Here is a 21,311-nt window from a genome sequence, read left to right on the forward strand (position 1 = left end):
GACACGACTATAGTTCAGTAGAGTAAGAACGTTCTGCGTCACTGCCATGTGCCTGCACTGAGATATACTGTGAAGCACCCCGAGGAGCGGGATGGAAAAGCACATTCCGAAAGAGTCACAGTACTATAGGCAGGGCTGAAGGTAAGATGTACCAGGGAAGGAAGCTCCAAGGCAGAGGTGCGCTGGGCAGGCAGCAGGGAGCGTGGAGACCGGATCTCTGAAGGAGTTATGCGGAGACTGTCCCAAGGGGCGGGACAGCACAGCAACAGAGTCTCTGGTGATGACGTAGGGCTGCCCCGAGGAGCGGGGAAGCACAGAGTTAAGTCCCTGATGCAGTGATGTAGCTGCCCCGAGGAGCAGGGAGAGTAGAGTAAAGCAACTGGTGAACAGATATGGAGACTCCCCGAGGAGCGGGGAAGTGTAGAGAGTCGAAGTTTCAGATGAAATGACATGAAGGCTGCCCTGAGGCGAGTGGTAGCGTAGAGTCAAAGTCTCCAGGGTAGTAAGGAGAAGGCTGCCCCGAGGAGTAGGGAGCATAGAGATGAGATCTCTGAAAGGCAGTGCTGAGGCAACCCCAAGGAGCGGAGAAGCGAGTCGGCAGGATCTCTGGTGAGGAGCGCAGGAGCTTCCCCAAGGAGTGGGGAAGCCTGGAGACCAGGTCTCCCGAAGAAAGCGCAAACAGGCCCCCGAGGAGTGGGTACCCGAGCCAGAGTCCAGATCAGCTGGTAGAGATCCAAGGCAGGAACCAACTGGTCCGGAGATGCAGGAACAAGCACCAGTGAGGCAAAGGAACTCGTTGCCAAGTCAGTTTGCATAGGCCAAAGGAGGTGCTTAAATATCCCAAGGTGATGATGTCATCAGTTGGGGATGGCCCAGAGATTCCCGCCAATGGTCCTTTAAATAGAGAAGGGATTGCGCGTGCGGTGCCTAGGCAGGCCTGGAGTCGGAGCGTGGGCCGGCAGCGGCCCAGCCACCATGCGGAGCAAGGAGGATCAGGAGTAGTGCGGCGACAATGGCTGGCCAGAGCCGCAAGTTCCTCTGGAGTGGAGGGCCAGGCATGGCAGGATGTGAGTTGGGTTGACTGCAGGCAGCTGCGGCCGACAGTCATAACACTTTGCTGCTTGGGATACCAAAGTCAGCCTTCCAAGCCCTCCAGGTACTGCAGAATTTTGCAGCGAGATTTATTTCTAGCCTACCGAGAACTGTTCATATTACTTTAGTTTTCCATGATCTTCATTGGCTGCCAATCCGAAAACATATTCTATTAAAGGTGACCTTATTGAGTTATAAAATGAAGAAGATTGATTCCTTACTGTGGCTCAATCAACAACTACATATTTATAATCCAACACGAGCACTCTGTTTCTCTCATAGGGGTCTACTTGAGATACCTTCTTTCCGACAAATAAGGTTTGTTGATATCAGAGAAAAACTGTTGTTGCTGGACCCACTTTATGGAATGTGTTGCCAATGGAACTGCATATAACCGAATGTTCAATAACTTTTAAAAAGATGCTTAAGAAACATTTTTTCCATTTAGCTTTGACTTATAAGCATGCCTTCAGAGAGTAGTGAATGGAAGAATGAATGCAGTCCCTTATGATTTTACTGCATTAAAGCTTAAGTATGTTACATTAGCAATGTCTTTTATGATAGTTTGTTTTAAATTTTATGAATGTGAATTTTTGAAAGCTGCCTAGAGCTGTGAATAGGCAGCATATAAATGGTGAAATAAATAAATTAAAATAATCCAGCACACTTAAATATTCAGCCACATAGTCCATGTGCAATCTGTGCTGTACTTATTATGGTCACTTATTCAAATATTCATTACTTTGCATTTGATTCAGACTTGTCAGCTTATGTGCAAGCAGATTTTCTTGGACGTTTGTGTTGCTCGTTTTTACTCCAAGATCTTTCTATATTATTTGTATAGGAGCTTATACTTAAACATTACTCTTTATCAATGAAATAAAAAAGAAAACTAAGATATGAATTATTTTGTTTGCTTTAACATCTTACTGAATTTGCTACAGTTTTGTTTGCTACATACAATTGCATCCTAACAAAATACAGTAAGTGATGCAATGGGTTGCCTATATTCTTGATACCTCGGTCCATTATAGCTTTTTACATTGTTCAGGCATAGATAATTGAGGAATGAGATAGTGAATTTTTAATAAAAATAATTTTGCTAAAAGAAGAATCCATTGTAATTTATTTGATACCAACAGTATATATGAAATGTGTGATTTGTAATTACTGGTATGAAAAGAAACAAGGACAATTTTATTTGTTTATTTGTTTTATTTTAGTTTTGTTTATTTGTTTTATTTTAGTATAGCAATGTATCTACAAGATCAGTACTATAGGGTCCTGACAGCAGGACATAGTGGGTATTTCATTTTGGGATAATAATGGCCTTCACTAGGCTCATTCACCTAGAATTGTGTTTCTGATCCTGCTTGCTTGAAGAGTAATGATGCTAACAATCTAGCAGCTAATTGACTCTCTCTTCCATGCCCAGAGTGTTTGGACACTTCAGTCTCCGCTCAGAATGGCAGCTGGTGAAAGTGGACTACAAGTCTATCTTCGGAAGGAAGTGCAATGAAAATGACTATCAAACTTGGCATTTACACAACCAGGTACTGTAAATTCACAATGCTGGACACAGCAGATCTCTTTGGTACATTTATGCATTATACTATGTTCATTGAATAAATGGTTCATCTTTGGAGGTTACTTGGTGCTGTTACTTATTCTACATCTTCTAGAGGTAGAATATAATTAGCTCACTGACTTTTTTCTGCAATGCCCTTCAAACTAGTGCCAAGGGACTATGGCAGATGGCATGACCACTGACCAGTTATGCCAGTTCAGCCTAGCTATTTATAGGGATAATATTTACATTTTGGGCTGTCACTGATTGGTGGTATACAATATACAGTTTTTCTAATTACTCGCTCCAAAGTGCTGGTAAAATACTGTGGATTACCCATTAGAAGTTAATCTAGAAGCTCCATGACTTAAAAAAAATGGATAAAATAGTGTGGTTGCCTTGTTAGTCAACTTGAATGTTAACAAATAATAACTTATATATGGGATCAGAAAACCATACAGCTTTAAGTAAAAGGCCACACTAGCTAATGCAACAAAGAATACCAAGATAATTAATCTCTTTAGCATATAATATAAAATCTATAACATCAGCATTAAAAAAAATGTAGAGAATGAAAGGACATAAACAATATCCATCTCTCGTCATCAGCTTTCAAAATTTTCGATGGCAAGAAATGTTCAAGAGTTCCAAATCACTGGAGAATGATGTTCCACGATTCTTTCGGCATATTTGTTGTGAAAATGTCCACTCCCAGAGCACTCAACTGAAAATGGGACCACTGAAATCAAGATAATGAATCAGCAATATCATTGTGCAGACTCGTGACATGCTTAGCCATCAACTAAAACATTTAAGTGAAAACAATGTAAAATTACAAGTTGCAACAACCTCTACAACTAAAGGACATTTTGCGGAGTGAGAATTAATTGCTCCTACTATTTGCATGTTAACCAAGCACATCACAACGTTCTACTGAACAATTTATCCTGCCAAATGGAAAAACTGCTAAAACCAGAAAAAGCTTGAGAAAGATTATATTGTTCCTCCAACCCTTAAATACCCACCACTGGGGTCAAGCTTTCACTGACCAAGCCCCATTAAAATAAATATCAAAACCCATAGCCTCTGAAGCATCCGTGAATAATTATAAATCCCAAATGAATAAAAGCAGAGCTTACCAAACATTGACACTATTCAAACCATGTAAAAAGGAATGCCAAATGCCTAGCTCAACCTTAACTTGCTGAGATACTCTGATAAAAGTTTCCTAGCAATTCCTTTAGTCAAACCTGCAAGTCATATAAAAACCGTAGGGACCAAAACCAATGTAACGTTAATTTATAGGCAGAACAAACCAAATCAATAGCTTGAACCAACTTCTGAACATTATCCAAAGGCAAACATGACAGTATATGTTCAGAATCCAGCTCAATTCCTAAAATGTGAGCATAGTCTAAAGGTTGGCTGATTTCTCAGCAGCTTAAAGGATTGCCATTCCTTTGTTAAGCCTTTCAAAGGTGACAACTAAATGCTGACAACCAGCTGGACCTACAGAAAGGAAATCATCTAAATAAATAATGAATTATGATGTTGCAACCCATGAAAAAAAATGAAGCACAAGCCTCAAAATAAGAACAAGGTACTGAGCAGTCCTTAAGCATGCAGTTATCAAAAACGCATTGTGAATTAAACTTGAATTCCAAAAGATGAAAGAAAGAATTTTGGATGAATCAGTAAAAGGTGAAAGGCTGCTTCAATATTCGCTTAGCCCTTAGAGAGTCCATACCACAATGCTGAAGATCTATACTTTGAACAAAAGAAGCATACTTTCCTGAGCACTGAGCTGGACCTAGAAGATCATTAACCCTGAAACCCAATGAAGATGACAGATTCTGAATGAGACTAAATTTATGTTCCTCTTTCTTTAGGAAAAAAAATCCCTCTTTCTTTAGGAAAAAAAAATCACCCAAGGGAGCAATCCCTAAACCTACAATAGGAGGTACTGGAAAGGGCCAGCTACTCTATCCAAAGCCAATTCTGTATCCAATTTTTATTGAACTATATCTGGCCTCAGAACCACAAGCTTAGCATTTTCTGGGCCTGTGAGTAAGCCTAGCACTGTGTAAGGAATTCTAAACTCATCTCTAAAACTATTGCAAAGCAAGATAGCATTGCTAGTATTTGGGAAGCAGGCTAACCAGCAATCCAAGCTTCCAGTTTAACTGGAGAGGGAGCTTTCAGCACTGGGCTGTAGGGGAGGGGATGCTTTGCAAACAGCCTGACTACTCCCACAACTGGTTAATCTGGAGACATACTGAAAAGCAGAATGGCCTCCTCCACACTGGAACATTTGAGGCCTGGGTGGATTTGCCTATCGGGGCTTCAGGCATGCCCCAATGGGCTGGTCCAGCCAATCACCTGGCTAGTGTTGATTGCAGGGGCTACTGCGTCCAAAACCAGGCTCCCAGCCACACTTCTCCCAGGCTCTGTTCACCAATAGCTCCCATGGCAGTGGTGCCTCCCTAGTCCACCTCCCCCACCTTCAGTTGCATCCCCTCAACAGCTCCGGTTCTGCCTCTTCCTGTGGGAGGCAGGCCATAGGCCCCCTGCGGTTGCCTCACGTCTGGATCCACGCTCCATGCCTTCTGCCTCCTCTGCCAAGGGCCCTCTCATCCTAGAGCTTTGGCAAAACAAACACCCCTACCTATCGAAAGCTTTGTAGCCTGCCCCTTCTTTCCGCAAGGGACACCTCCTCCCACAGCAACAGCCATCAGCCCACCGAGATCTTGTTGTCCTGGGGCTTTGTCTGTATCCTCCTGACAACAAATTTCGGTAGAAAGTTTAAAAAAAATGAATTGCAAGCAGCTTCTCATATGTAAACACTTTCTATAACACACACACACACACACACACACACACACAAACGCTTGGCCACACATTGACTTTTTTCTGCATTTTTGAGGGGGTGGTGGGGAAGAGAGTGTGTGAGTGAGTGAGTGAGAGTCTGTATGAGTTAGTGAGCATGTGTGACTGTGAGCATGTGCGTTTTAGCATTTGTGTGTGACTGAACATTTGTGTATGTGTGTTTGTGTGAAAATGTGTGTGTGTGTGTCTATGTGTCAGTGAGCATGTGAGAAAGGAGGTAGATTTGAAAAGCCTTGGGCGCAAAAACAGCCACATGTGCGCGTAGGAGGGCTGCAGGGGAGCTACATGAATTTAAAATAGCCTGGAAGGGCACGCCCAGAAAAAGTAGATGGAAAAGGGGCCAGGGCCTGGCCTTCTAGAGGCAGGGTCAGGCGCAGGAGTCTGGTGAATGAGAGAGAGAGAGAGATCTTTATAGGGCTCAGCCTGACACTCAATAATATACAGCATTATGAGGGGGGGGGCACTTTGATTCGGGGTTAGTTTTTGGGAGGTGAGTTAGGGTTAGGGGAATGGTGTTACAGACACATTCAGAGGTAGCCACTGTAAAATTGACATCAATAAAGAATTTTTGACCTTATAAATGGTGAAAAGGAGTTGATTTGTAGAATGCAGCTAGCAGACACCGCAGTGTACAAATCAACTCCTCTTGTTAGACTTTTTATCACTTCTAAGGTCTAAAATTATTTAATGATGTCAATTTCACAATGAATACCTCTGAATGTGTCTGTAACCCCCCCAAACCCCAACGCACCTCCCGAAAACTCACTGTGCAGCTGCAGACATGCGTGTAGGTTATAAAAGAGCGCGTATTTTTGTTTGCGGTGAGATACACGTGTTTACGGGCTCCTGCACGGCCCTTTTTAAAATCTGCCCGAATGCGTGTATGTGAGTCACTGAGAGTGTGTGTGTGTCTACGAATCAGCGTGTGACCAAGCGTTTGTGTTATAGAATGTGTGTATATACGAGCAATGAGAGAGACCATATCTCAAAAGGGATCGAGACAGGATGGAACCATCCAGAGACAGGCAACCAAAATGGCGAGGGGTCTGCATCAAAAACCATATGAGAAGAGACTGAAGGATCTGATTATGTAAACCCTGTAGGAGAGGAGAGTTAAGGGAGATACGATACAAACCTGTAAATTTGTGAACTGTATTAATGATGCACATAAATAAAACCTTTTCCAGTCTAATGAAAGCTGTAGAACTAGGGGTCAGAATGTGAAACTCGTAAGAGGGATAGACTCAGGAACAATGTCAGGAAATATTTCTTTATGGAAAAGGTAGGGGATGCATGGAACGCCCTCCCCAAGGCAGTAGTGAAAGAAAGAACGGTGATGAAGTTCAAAAGGGTGTGGGATAAACACAGAGAAACCTGAATAGCTAAAGGACAGAAAATGAAGAAAAGAAGTAACCTGCACAGAGCAGCAGTTACCACCAATAAAGAAAGAAAGAAAGAAAGCCGTGTTGGGCAGACTAGATGAATCACCTGTGTCTTTTCTCCTATCGTTTATTATGTTAACCAAACTTGTGAGGGGGAGAGGGGCAGGGAGGCAACCAGTTGACTTGATGGAAGGGGGACTGCTCTTCAGTTTGCTCATCTCTGGTCTAGGATGTGCTCTACTGTTTTAGTTATTTAGAAGAAAAGGAACATTTTGCATTATATATTATGGCTCCAGGTCACTTAATGCACCTCTCAAGGGTCAGCCTGGCACGCTTTTGGAGCTGTTGAAGCATGTGCTGCATAGAGAGCGCATGAGGGTAGCAGATATATAGCTTGTGGGCCTGTTCTGAAAAACAAAATCCACTGGGATGATATTTTCCTACAATCTGCCCCTATTTGTTGTGTAATTGACAAATGGTTTGCAAACACTGTCCTGCATTAAAGTGGTAGCACACATTAAAATAACAACCCTTTTTAGCAAGCCTGATGACATGGTCTGGGTATCCTCTCCCTTGTCACCTCCCACCCGCAGAAATGAGCATCCAAATTGGGAAGTGTTTGCAAAATGAGTCACTCTGGTTTCCAATTGAACATGTCTGAAATCTATTCCGAAAGGACCGAGGCCAAATATCCATATCTTTTAAACCCCAGGTAGTGGACTTACCTTTTGCTAACTTCTTGCAAAACTATCCATCATAATTTAGCCAGGTTCATCCCACATATAATTAAGGTAGAATAACAAAAAAAAGCTAGGATAAGCTTCTGGTTTCATGTCTTCATAAATTCATGCCAAAATATGAAAAGCTGAAATCCAATTGTGAATGGGTTTTGCTCCCTTGTTAGTAAAGAAAATATATCAATATACTTGCCCTGTAAAATCTTGCATCTTAATTTTAAGGAAACATGAACACCTAAAGAAGCAATAGCACTAAAAGTATGTTCATAAGTTGCAGGAACAGTCACCCATGACCCAATTCTGGTCAAAACAGGCAAAGAGGAACTGACTTTTCTATCTTATTCAGACTCTGTCTCTGCTGAAGAAGAGTCAGACAAGTCCTCTGAACCAAGGAACCCCCAAATCTCAGCAGGGCCATTAGGACTCTCTCTACACTTCAGTTTTTCACAATCCGTCTTCTTAGCAATACACTCAGGTTCCTTAAAACATTTTTTTGTTTTTGTTTTAAAGCTTTTGATAAACCTTTCCCACTTTGCTTCCATGAGCCTGTCTTAACAGAAGACCCCTGCTGTTCCAGCTCATTAGCTAACTTCCTTTGAAACTAGAGACTACTCACCTGTCGGACGTGTCCACTTCAGAAGCTCTCATGGAAGAAACGCCAACACGAGTAGCTCGAGCTTTATCGGGGTCCGGCATCAAGATGGCTATCAAGAACCAGAATGATGAATCAAAGGTAGAGGCAGAAGAAACTAAAGCCTTTTTTTTTGCCTTGGACTTCTTCTGGCAGAACTTGAACCCCTGCTCCTCCTTTTGGAAATACCAGACCTCTCAACCCAAGTTCCTCGAGAAAACGTAGCTGTGGGAGATTCATCTTAGTCCATAAAATGCCCTGGCTTTCTTGACGCACTTTTCCCAACATGATTGTTCCTGCACAAGATTATTTAATTTGAGCAGCCAAATGTCTGTCTTTTTTAGGAGTCATCTGCCTGGCAAAATAGCAAAAGCTTCCGTACTATTACAAATATTACAATTAGCATAAGATGCAAAATAAAGTTTGAAACAATCCTAAACAAATGAAACTTTTAATTAAACCTTCAAGTCCCAAGGTTACACTATATTATAATAATATGTCTGAAACAAACTTTATTAAATGTTCCCCACCACTGCAACCCATAAATACAATTCACAGAAGGACCACCTCGGCCATCGCCAAAAGAGCTCTGCTTCAATACACTGAAGGGGCTGGAAGGACAGCCAGCAAAAGATACCACAGAATAGTCAAAAGAACATAATTTTGCCCTCACTACCTGCCAAACCTCCTGCAAATCTCCGGACTTCAAAACCGCTGTACAGCCACAAAAACGCTGAACCAAAGCACTGCTGAAGAAACACAGAAGTAACTACAGCATCCGAAGCAACAAGTCAGCTCTATTGCAGAGCCACGAAAAGAAGAAAACAGCAACAGAACTGAGAGGCTATCAAATACCCCCCCCCCCCACCCCCGACTGAAGAACAGTCGCTAGAAGCATCCACACGGTGAATTTTGGCGGGCAGCTGTCCCACAGAGCCTATTTGACGTCATCTTCCATTCGGAGGAGGTGCGATGCAGGGCCAGACCAAGGTCCATTGAGTTCAGCTTCCTGTCTCCGATAGTGGCTCACAAGTACCCAGCAGATCCCCAATAGCTGATCTATTTCTTTTATTTCACTGCCAGGGATAAGCGCTGGCCTTCCCTAGTCTTCCTGGCTAATAACTGTACATGGACATTTCCTTCAGCATCTTGTCCAGTCTTCTTTTGGACCCCACTATTTTAGTTTTCTTTGACCACGCCCTCTGGCTACAGATTGCATAGTTTGATTTTCCACTGAAACAGATGTTCCACTCCATAAAATCCTCAGCTCCCCCCTGCCACTACAAGTAGTCTTATAAACTCCAGGTCAGGGAAGAGATCTTAGCCAAGTTAAAATCACCCCTGCTGAACCAGACACACCCTTATAATTTCAGGTAGGATCATTTGGATTGTGACCTGAAGGAGAGTTTTAGCTCTTGAAAGCCAGTCAAGAAATATATTTTAATAAAAAAGTATTGTCAGATATATGTGTGTGTGTATATATATATATATATATATATTTCTATTAATGAGGAGCTTTTTGTTTGTTAAAAATTTGAAAAGATCTGATTCAAACTCCTGGTTTCACTTATGTCATGCATCCAATAATTATATACTATATTTAATGTTTCAAGATTAATAGATATAAAGAAAGCATAAATCTTCATGAGCTGGGTGAAATCTAGGTCAAAACTGATGTACCTAGCAATTCAGTTAAAGTTCACCGGTCCAGAGCATCAGACAGGTTGCATTTCAACATTTGCCTTCTGTTGTTCTCCTTTATTTCCAAAAAGTACAGAGCTGGCCCATTGAGACCACCTCAGATCTGTAGTCTTGCTGGGGATACGTGCAACAACTGGAGTGTGGGTGGGAGGGAGGAGGAATCTTTGGATCGGTCACTTCTACAGCAAAATTCACGTAATGGAAGAGCAGCACCGCATGTAAAACCCTCCAAGAATTTGAGAGTGAGAGTACTTGGCTTTCAAAAACGTTTATACAATCACATTCTCTGTTTGGGTGTCTCAAGGATGTGACCGAGAGTCCTTTGTGGGAACCAGGCTTAGGGGCCGATGTAATAGGCTGCAGTAGACCAACCGTGGGTTTTTGCGTGCGGTATCATGCGCGTTTTCCTGCGCTAGTCTTACGCGTCTGTGTAATAACACGGCTAGCTCGGGAAAAAACGCGCACATAAACCCGCTCAAAAAGCCGTGGCTGATTTAGCATGAGTCCATGCTAATGCCATACAAAAGGAGGCAATTAACTATTCGTGGGCAATGCAGAGCTGGTGTTAATGCAGGTTTTTTATAAGCACATTTTTTATCACCTGGATCGGGGCAGGAGTTAAGTGTAAGCGCCTGTTTGGAGGTTGAAATATTAAGCAGAAAAGCCAGAAGAGAGGTCGGAGAGGGAAAAGGCACATCAGAAATGCTGAATGCTTTTGTATCCCTTCCAAATTTCTGCTACATTTCCCCTGCTCACCGGCATCCGTCATTATAGCTCCCACGCAGTTGGTGATGGATCATGAAGGGGTCAGACAATTCTCTACCCACTTTCAGTCCCACTCCTGCACGTGCAAGTTATAAAATACGGGGTCGGTGCGCGCAAGGGGGTGCACAATTGTGCACCTTGCGCACACCGAACAAGGCAGCCATCCCCCGTTCCCCCTAACCTGACCTTCCCACCCCTTCCCCTAACCTTTACGCCCTCTAGCCCTACTCTAACGCCCTCCCCCAAAAAAAGTTTTGTTTTATCTTTTGTGACTGCTGGCCATTGCTGGCACGCAATCTCTGACACAGCGGCAAATGACAGCTGTGCCAGGAGCCGCTGACCCCACCCGCAACCCCGCCCACGCCCCACCCTCTTCCCGCCCCTTTTTGGATGCCCTGGGCACATGTAACCTTTTTAAAATCCGGCCCAATATGCACTAGAAAATAGCGCCAATTTCACCACAGGTCTTATTAGATTGGCCCTTTAGAAAGGCACTATCTTTTAGAGAACAATGTTCTTATTACGCAAGGCAATAAATCAGACACTACAGATTTGGGAATCTGAGCTAAGTCACCATAGACTAACATGCCTCTAGTTCATGGACTCTAATGATAACTGTTTTAAATTGGTAATACACCATGGAGCTGGAAAATTTCATGATTCCCTACTTTTCAAGCGGAAATTCTATCAAAGTCCAGGACAAGTAGGTTTGCAAATATATAACTGTTTTATAATATTCTTGGGACTATTTGCATTGAACACCACATCCTTAGTATAGAGTTTGGGGTGAATTTTAAAAGCTTGGCCCGCGCCAAAACCAGGAGATATGCGAGTATGTCCGGCAGGCATGCATCGAGCAGATTTTTAAAAAAGTGTGTGCATATCTCCCAGTACACACACAAATAAGAAATTGCAAAAAGGAGCGGAGAGTGGGCATGATCTGGACGGGCCATAGGAAGGTAAGGGTCGTTTCAGGACTATAACATGAAGGACGTCGTTTTCAAAAGGACTTGCACGTGTACATGTAACTACTTTTGTAGCAATTTTCAAAATTGGCTCCAGTTCACCATGAGTCAGATAAACCAAATATGTACTGATCATCACCCCCCACCCCTAACCCCTCTATAACCCAGTTATGTTTTCTTAAACGTATCTGTTTCTGACATGCACCTCTCTATATGTTTACCTACTTCGCTATCTATACGTATATTTTCCTCTGCAACTATTATTTATTTATGTGTGACAAACCTCTACACCGTTATGAACTAGTGATTTTCACATTTAATGATGGGATATCAAACACATAAATAAAAGCCATTTACTCGAGAAAAGTGCACTTATGTGGGTAAATCCTATGGACAATTCAACGGCAAATATTGTAGCAATTTTCAAAAACCCACTTACACGGGTAAAGTGCATTTACGTGTGTAAAATCTAATTTTAAACATGTAAATGCTTTTTAAAATCAGGTCCAAAATGTGCACGTATTTAAGCGCACGCCGGGGTTCCTTGCCGCGAAACTTTACTACTGCTATGGATGGCATGTGAGTAAGAAAATGTAAAAATCTAGGCTAGTCTGCAGGGTTTTAAGTGTTGATGCTAAGAGGGTAAAAGGAAGGCTATTTAACTAGGGAGGTTAGGAAGTCCTGTTACCTGGGCGAACTGGAAACGAATTGGGGAAAACTGGTAATTGCGTTGCTGCATGCGTCTACTAAAATCCCCCCCACTTATGCAGTAAAGGTGGCATTTGCACGCACATATACACGCGTTCAGCCTATTTTATACCGTGCACGCATATACGTGCATATGTTATAAAATGGCTGCATCCTTTGGCTTGAGCCGGCATATGCACATATATCTGCGCCTGCGGGCTGGCATCAAAGTTACCTTCCCTGAGCATTCCTTCAGAATCGATGGCGGTGGGATTTTTTTTTTTTTAAGGGAAGCCCAAGAATAGACATTTATTCACACAAGGCTTAACAACTGTGTTTGCGTTGCTACCATCAGACAGACCTCAGTTTTATTGCTTGCTCTATATTAACTGCAGACTGAAAAGAAAATCAGAACCTAGCGCTGGTGAAATAAACTGCAATTATCTTCTGAGAAGGTGCAATCCCTTAAGGGATTTCCCTTATTCATCTCTTATTGAACACACCTGCAGCTTTATTATTATTATTAATCATTATTGTTAATATTACTGCAACCAAAACTTAGGAAAGCCAAAATAAAACTCCGTTTTGATGTGGAGTATCTCGTTTTTAAAGTGCGCAAGACCGAAGACATTTTAAGTTCTATGCTTTTATAATAAATTATCTGAAACACGTAGGTCCAACTGTTCAGCAGTGAAACTGTTTACCCACTGATGTATGGCCAATTTATTATACAAAAAACAACCAAAGTACAAACCAAAATGGAATTTAATGAAAATAAATATGCAAACGATAGAACTAGTAAGGCAAATCTAATTCTTTTTTTTTTTTTCTTTTTGGTGGGGCAGAGGAGCACCCTTTTTGGATGTAATTGCTCAACTTTTCAAATCAGAACTCAAGGCAATTTACAAATCCAGGTATACTTGGTAAGTCCCTGTCCCAGAGGGCTTACAATCTAAGGGGGTCGATTTTAAGACCCGTGCGCGCACATGGACGTGACTATTTTATAACGTATGCACGTTATAAAATATGATATCCGCGTGCACGTGTGTAGGCAGATGGCCTCCTCCATGCGAAGGGGGTGAAATTTTAAAAGGCTGTGCCTGGTGATGGGACTAGGGCTTCTCCAGTTCCCTATACCCCTACCTAACCCTTCCTACCTTTTCCCCTCTTACTTCCCGACCCTTATCCCCTTCCTAGCTACTTACCTTTTTTTTTGTTAGATTACTTCTGCTCCCAAGGAAGCAGTAAGTAATCTCCATGTGTGCGTTTCCCCGGGACAGGATCAAATGGCGCTGTCCGGGCCCTTCCCACCCCTTTTGAGAGGCCTGGCACTTTGGCACGTAACAGGGCCATCTGTTTGGAATTCCTTACCATATTCTCTTCGTCAAATTTCAAACTCGCAACAGTTCACGAAATCGCTAAAAACGTACCTATTTCAATTAGCTTTTGAGACTTTTGCATCAGAACACACTTAATTACCCTCGACTATCGTTCTCCCCCTTTCTCCAGCTAATTCTTTTAACAATATTTGTGGTATGGTATTCTGAATACTAAGACTGGATATTAATTTTAGTTTTTATTAGTCTTGTGGTTGTTTTTGTTGTTGTTTAGTTTTTATTCTATACTGCTCTGGTTTTTTGAATTTTATTACTTATGTACTGTCTGTAAACCGTTTTGATTAATTTTTATATTGTAAAAGCGGTATATAAACATTTTTAAATAAATAAATAAAGATGCAAGCAGTGCGCACAAGGCCCAGCCACACGCATAACTCCCCGTTTTTTATGTGCGGGCTTCTGAAAATTAGCCCGTAAGGGGATCATTTATTATGTCATCATATATTCTATCACAAGAGGAAAAAAATATCATTGAGGGATGTTCCTGTGATAATTAATCCCTCCTGGGAAAATAAGACGGTGATTTCCCTGTAATATTTTTTTCTCACAGAAAAGCTTTGTGAGAAAAAATATTGCAAGAAAAGGGGCAAAAACGCATGATGGTGACCCACTTCACACAGGGCCACGCAGCCCCTCCCAAAAAAAACCTCTCAAAATGCAAAATTCCCTCTGGGGATATGAGCAGACTCCCACCCTGATGAGGAAGCACAAAAGAAAAATAAGTTAAAAATAGAAATATGTACCATGTGGTAATGCCTCAGTACTTTCCCAAACTCCTTCTCTTTCCACTAATGTGAGACCCCATTCCAAATATCCCTCAATGCAAACTACCCTCAACACCCTCATTAGCAGCCCCTAACCCCCCCTTTACAGAAAATAGATTTCTTGGTTGTCTAGTGGTCCCCCACTGTCTCCTCCAACATTAAAGAGACTCCCTGGTGTCTAGTGGCCTAACCCTTCACGTCTCCCCACTCCCAGACTCCCCTTATCTTAAAAAGATTCCTTGGTGGTCCACTGGTGGCTAGAAGCTTACCCTAGGCCTTGGGGTGGTTGATGCTATTTTCAAAAATGATGCTGGTCAGACTTTGCCCCATCACTGGACCGCTTTTTGATCAAAATATTATTGGCTGTGGGCTGGGTTGAATATTGGGGGGTTAGGTGCAGCAAGCTTTATTATTATTATTATTATTATTATTATTATTATTAATAAATTATTTTATTTTTATGTTTTTATTTTTATTTTGTGTGATTTATTATGCATTTGTATGTGAGTTGTTTTGGTTTTAATTGTGTTAATTTTGTAATTTTTATTGTTTGATATTTTGTTTAATTATGTGAATTACTGTAAACCACTTTTATTGTATGGACAGGTTACAAGTATATTAAGATTTTTACATTGAAATAAATAAACAGCATTATTTTTGTGATAATCGCTTATCTTGGCTTAGTAAATGTACCTATAAAGTTTGTACCTGAGGTAGTGGCAGGTGAGGTGACTTGCCCAAGGCCACAGTGGTCAGCAATGGAAGAAGCAGGGTTGAAGCCTGGCTTACCTGGGTCTCATTATGAAATGTTCGTCTGTATATTTTTTTATATAGGGAGAACTTTGTGTCATGGGGGAAAGAAAAACCTACAAGAAGCGTCGGCCTGGAGCCCAGTGTTCACTGGGAAGAGATTATTCCAGAAACATTATATCAGAGCCCTGTCTCTGTGCCGATTGGGACTTCGAATGGTAAGCACAAATCCCATTGATATTAATTACTGCTACAGTATGTCATGTGAAAGGCTGACAGAAAACCTGCCAGCTATGACCAGTTAAGTCAGTGGGTAACTTGGGCTGAAAGTGAAGTCATGGTGACGAAGCAGCATTGAAGCACAGAATAGGCAAGGCACTTCTCTGGTACTGTCTTTGCATGGAATGCCATGCAAACATAAATGTAGAATATGACAGCAGATAGAGAGGACAAGGCCTATCTAATCTGCCCAATTCCCTTCCTATTGCAGCAATGTCAACCTGCTTCCATGTCATTATGAGTCCCTTCCTTATTTTATAATGTCCATCTTTTAAAGCATTGTGTAGGTAAACAAGGCTTGGACTGCATTGGGATGTGAAATAGAAAACCAGGACTGGCCTCACATCCCAAGAGACAGGAAGTTCTTCAGTTCTGACACTGTTTTGGAGTAGAGGGATACGTAGCTAAACTGTTACGCTTTTGTGAAAAGGAAGGTGGCGCAAAACTAAAAAAAAAAAAAGGCATTGAGAAATACAAAATCGAACCACATTTTCCAAAATGAGTCCAGCCCATATGAGTTGGGTGCCATTTTGGTGTAAATTCATACTCCAAAATAGCAACTTAGTGCCGTTGTGGAACACATAATCAACAGGGCAGGAGAGACTGGGGATCATTCCTCTCCCAATTAAACCCACGGATGGGGTAAGATGTGTAAGAGGGCAGTCAAAGTGGGCAATTACATTTTGTCGGTGGGGCCCTGGACGATGACATTTCCTTGAACATTTTTCCAGTGCACATCTTTAGTGCACTGAAAAAATGCAATTGTAATTAGTACTGCAGTAAATAATTAGTACTGCAGTAAATAATCTACATACTTTTAATAAAGTTATCCATAGATAAAAATGAGAGCTGTTTGCTTGTAGCCATGGCCCTGCCAGAATAACACCAGGTCAGATCACAAGTAAATATATTTGGATTTGAGGGCTCTGGGAGCTGAATAAAAGATTCATAAGCATGGGGTGAATAACCCATTGTGGATTGGTTCACGGGTGGAACAGAGGACATTCATAGAGCATCTGCATACCCCAAATATCCTTTTCTGAGCCATGTAGAAAATCTTTTTGAACCCTACAATTATCTTCTGACTACCCCTTTTTATGACAGTTACTATTGAGGAAAACCTGTATAGCTGCTGATGTTCACCGCCCCCCCCCCCCTCCCACATCCGGTCATCAAAAACATTGCGGTGGGAAGGAATCCAGGCATTTGTGCTTATATCTTTATCTTATATCTTTGTGGAAAGCTATGATCCATATAGAAATCAGAAAGTGGGCCCATGTAAAGGGACTCTGACTCAATTCTCAGATGGGGGCCATCCGCATCCTGGGTCGGCTGGAGGTGCTGCCGAGGCAATGACCATAGACCCTGTGTGGGGGGCAGGGGGGGTGGAGGATCATCAATAAGGGTGACACCTGGTGGTCAGAATTAGAATCTATGATGCAGAGAGTTCCAGAAGGAATAGGGGGAGAGTCTATTAAAATAGGGGTCACATTCCAAAAGAAAAGTCATGGTGCCAGGATCCCATGGTTCCAATCAAGCTGGAATGAAAAAGAGAGAGGAGGAACTGCCAGGTGAAAAAAATATATATACAATATAGAGAGCCAAAGGATTTTGCATTCAAAATTTAGGACCTGGTTCATTACGCTTTCCCCGCCCCCCCCCCCCCCCCCCCCCCCCCCCCCCCCCCCCCCCCCATAGACACAGAATGGGAGAAAAACTTCACAGTGAATCAGGCTTGTAATGTTCCAGTGCTGCTTAGCGAAGAACATCACATACATTTATTTACATTCAGGCTAAGAAACAGGCTTATTTGCATATAATGGGTTACTCGGCAGACATGACCTATTGGTGACCTTCGAGGACTGGAGCTGAAGAGCCATGACTTCGGGGCATGCTAGCAGTGTCTAGCTTGATAATGAAGCTTCCAGTTTGCAATTTCATACCTCTCTAGAGCAATACACAGCTTTTCCTTGCTAACAAAAATAAAATAAAATAGAATTTCTTTCATTATTTTCAGCTGCTGATTGAATTGAAATTTTCCTGTCAGATAAATTGGTAATAAGTGATAATCAGTTATCCTATCTCTGAAAATGGCTTATCCATGAAGGCGATAGTTTTTATAAATCTGTATAATACATTTTCTTCAGCTTTAATTGATCTTGAATAAAAATTACAAGGACTTAATGAAGTACATGTGCATTGTTCTAACACCTGAAATAGACCCACATTGTTTCTGCGTGCAGAGATTATCATCCTGAAAGAGCTGCTCTGAAATTTTCAATAAACACTAGCTATAATTATTCCACATTAAGATGAAATTTCTCTAATCCTTCTGAGGCAGATGACTATTGATTTAAAAGTAATTGTAACTTTCATTTAAAAGTAATTTTTTTCTATTAGTACAATTCAATATTGCAAAAATTGTTAGAAAATCTAGCGATCCCAGGCATACGTTGTCATCTAATATCACTCACTTAATGCACTATAACTGTGTGTGTGGGAAGCATCAGTTTTGTGCAGATAGGTTAAGTTTCTTGCCTCTACTTTGGCTATTGAAGGTTCTGGATCCTCTAATCTTTGACTTGGATGCATTTTGTATTCTGCTCTTGAAATTGCTTATTTCACGCTGAAAAATCCCAGTGGCACTGATAAAGTTCAATGGCAGCCAATGCAACTCAGAGCTTAACAAAACCTGCTCATATTATGCCACGATTCCCATATTTGGCTTGCCAACCTGAAAATTCCTACAAAAGAACTGAGTGTGACAGAATTTATTTATTTATGTATTTATTTTTAATTTTTCTATACCGACATTCTTGTAGAGATACAAATCATACCGGTTTACATTTAACTTCAATTTCGCCTTGAGGCGGTACAGAGAACTATGTTAGAAAATCAAAAAATTAACAGGAAATGTAACACTCTGGTCTAAGCATAGACTTATAAGATCAAGGGAGATTATTTAAACATGTCAGATACTAAGCTCATCCAAAACAAGAGAACTTGAAATACTCATATAGTTAGAAGAAAGTACAGTAAAGTTGTATGGAAGGTGAGTTAAATATCCTGAAAGGCTTGGCTAAATAGCCATGTTTTTAGTCTCTTTTTGAAGACAGCTGGGCAGGATTCTCATCTTAAGGTCGTGGGGTAGCGCGTTCCAGTGATGTGGGCCAGCTGTCGAGATGGCGCACACCACTGATTGAGGTTTTAGCTTGGGGAGCGAATAGGGTGTCTTGGTAGGCACTCCTAATAGGTCTGGAGGAGGTATGCAGTTTTAGCAAAGTGGAGGTATTGAGGACAGTGAGGTTGTGGATAACTTTATGGATTATCGAGAGTGCCTTGAATAAGATCCTGGATTTGACTGGAAGCCAGTGTAGGCTCTGAAGAGTGGGGGAGATGTGTTCCCTCTTTTTGGTATTGGCAGAATAAGGGAGTCACGGCAAGACCCCGCATACACATTCAGAATGTGCATGAGCGCATCACGTAAAACTTGTACATTCATGGAAACAATTTTACAACTAGGAGCCTAACTTTCAGACCTATCCAGAGTAAGGCATTTACACGCGCAGAGATTAACATTAGTATTTTAAAAAATGTGACGGGTGCTGGTTTGTAAAATAAAACATATTTATGCTCCAAAGGTATGTGCATATGTTATAATACATGCAAATATTTCAACGCAAGAAAATGCTTACTTTCTTTACCTACTATAAACTTACATGCCTATATTTTAGGTGCATAAAAAAATTTAACATATATGTGAAATAACCCATTTATACATGGAGGCTGGTATTTTATAAAGTTTGCACATATAACATTTTTAACACAGAAATGGCCTCATATATGCACTGTGGGACAGATATTCAAAGGGATACGCGCGTACCCCCCTCCCCCTGAAAACTTGCACCGAGCCTATGTTGAATAGGCTCGCGTAAGTCCCGGGGCTTTCCTGGGGGGGGAGGGGGCGTGTCGCGGCGATGTGTCATTTGAGGGCGGGGCTGCAGGCATGGTTCCGGCATGGGGGCATGGCCGAGGCCTCCGAAACCGCTCCAGGGCCGGGGAATCACAGGTGTAACTTTTCTAACAAAGATAGGGGGGGTTAGATAGGGCTGGGGGGGTGGGTTAGGTAGGGGAAGGGAGGGGAAGGTGCAGGGGGGTGAAAGGAAAGTTCCCTCCGAGGCCGCTCCGATTTCGGGAACGGAGGCAGGCTGCGCGGCTCAACGCATGCAAGCTGCCAATTTTGGGCAGCCTTGCACGTGCCGAGCCCAGTTTTTAAAGGATATGTGCGGCTACGTGCGTATCTATTAAAATCCAGTGTACTCTTGTTCGCGTGGGCGTACTTTATTAAAATCTACCCCTGTGCGTATATGGCTGTGTGGCAAACTGCTACAGCATTTTAAAACCTGAATGTATCAGGTAGGTGCAGACTGCCAAGTACTTGTTATGTCCACTCCCAACATACGAGTGTATATATGCTAACATGTGAATACCTGCAAAACATTGAAAGATCATATTTCAGAATACAGAACATGTTTGCTTTTCCTACCTATTTTATGTGCTATGATTGTGCAAGCGGTGACAGTTTTTTGCATCAAGTGTTTTGTTAGAGGTAAATGTGTGATTTATGGAGTGGCAGTTGTCTTTCGTGTCACTCTCTTGACGTTTTGGATGATGCAATGATTTTCTATATGTAGATGTACCCCTGAAGCAGCCTTGGGTGTGAGGCAAAATGTTTGGCCCTTGATGGTATAAAAGTGGAAGGCAGGTGCAAATCTGGAGGTTGAAATTGAAAAGAAGTGAATAAATTTAAGAATTCTACACCGCCTGGTTCCAATGAAACAATTCATTTGAATTTGGACCTGAGCAACGCACCTTAAAAGTGGAGGAATTGAAAATAACACATTTTGCATTTAATCCTAGTGATGTATCTTAAGAGTGGAGGAAAAATACAATGGTTTTGATGTCTTGTTTTGGTGATGTTTAGTTTGAATAGGAATTGAGGGTGTACGATCACAGTGTGTGGTTTTAATTTATATTTTAAAGATGTATGAATGTATGTGATTTTTGGTATTTGTTGATACACGTATAAAAAAATGGATGGTAAAATGTGTGGACATGTTTTGTGTAAAATATGATTAAATTATAAATTTTTGATATGTATTATAAGAAATTTTGTATTGGCGCTTCTGTAAAAAAAATTGCATTTTCTTATGGAATATATAAATGTATTGCTCTTGACACTTGCTTCTATCTCATTTTTTGCTGTTTTATAAATGTATGCATGTATATTTTGTGTGCAAAAAAAACAAAACGATTTGCTCTTGTAAAACCCTGATATACGTTCACAGGTTGGTACATTTTAAATATTTGAAATGACCAGTTTTCCCAATTCCTCCACCAGTTCACCCAGTCCTTTTCCAGAACCTCCTAGCTCTTCAGCCTCATCCTGCCCCAGTTCTCCCAGTCCTCAACAAATAATTGACGACAGTCCTGTCAACATCATGTGCAAGATAATTAGCATGAGTAAAATTGTGCAATTGAGTTACTGCAGGTGCTCACGTAAGTCTCTTATATAAATAGTGACTTGTGTGTGTAAACCTAGATCCCACCCCAGAATGCCCCTAGGCTGCTGTTTTGTTGCTCATGCAGATCTGTGCAAGAAAGGGACAATATGAATGTATGTTTGACGTTTATAAAATAGCATGCAT

General features: G+C 41.6%; 1 protein-coding gene across 1 annotated transcript in view; it reads left to right on the forward strand.

Annotated features, from left to right (window-relative positions):
• The window catches only part of SORCS3 (sortilin related VPS10 domain containing receptor 3), a 1,039,444-nt gene that overhangs the window by 838,339 nt on the left and 179,794 nt on the right, over positions 1 to 21,311 (forward strand). Inside the window, exons 16-17 of the mRNA XM_029610742.1 lie at positions 2,528 to 2,645; positions 15,409 to 15,542. Of these exons, the coding sequence (XP_029466602.1) occupies positions 2,528 to 2,645; positions 15,409 to 15,542 (252 nt within the window). The remainder of the gene's footprint in view (positions 1 to 2,527; positions 2,646 to 15,408; positions 15,543 to 21,311) is intronic.

The sequence above is a fragment of the Rhinatrema bivittatum genome, chromosome 7, assembly GCF_901001135.1.
Source record: "Rhinatrema bivittatum chromosome 7, aRhiBiv1.1, whole genome shotgun sequence".
Taxonomy (NCBI): Eukaryota; Metazoa; Chordata; class Amphibia; order Gymnophiona; family Rhinatrematidae; genus Rhinatrema; species Rhinatrema bivittatum.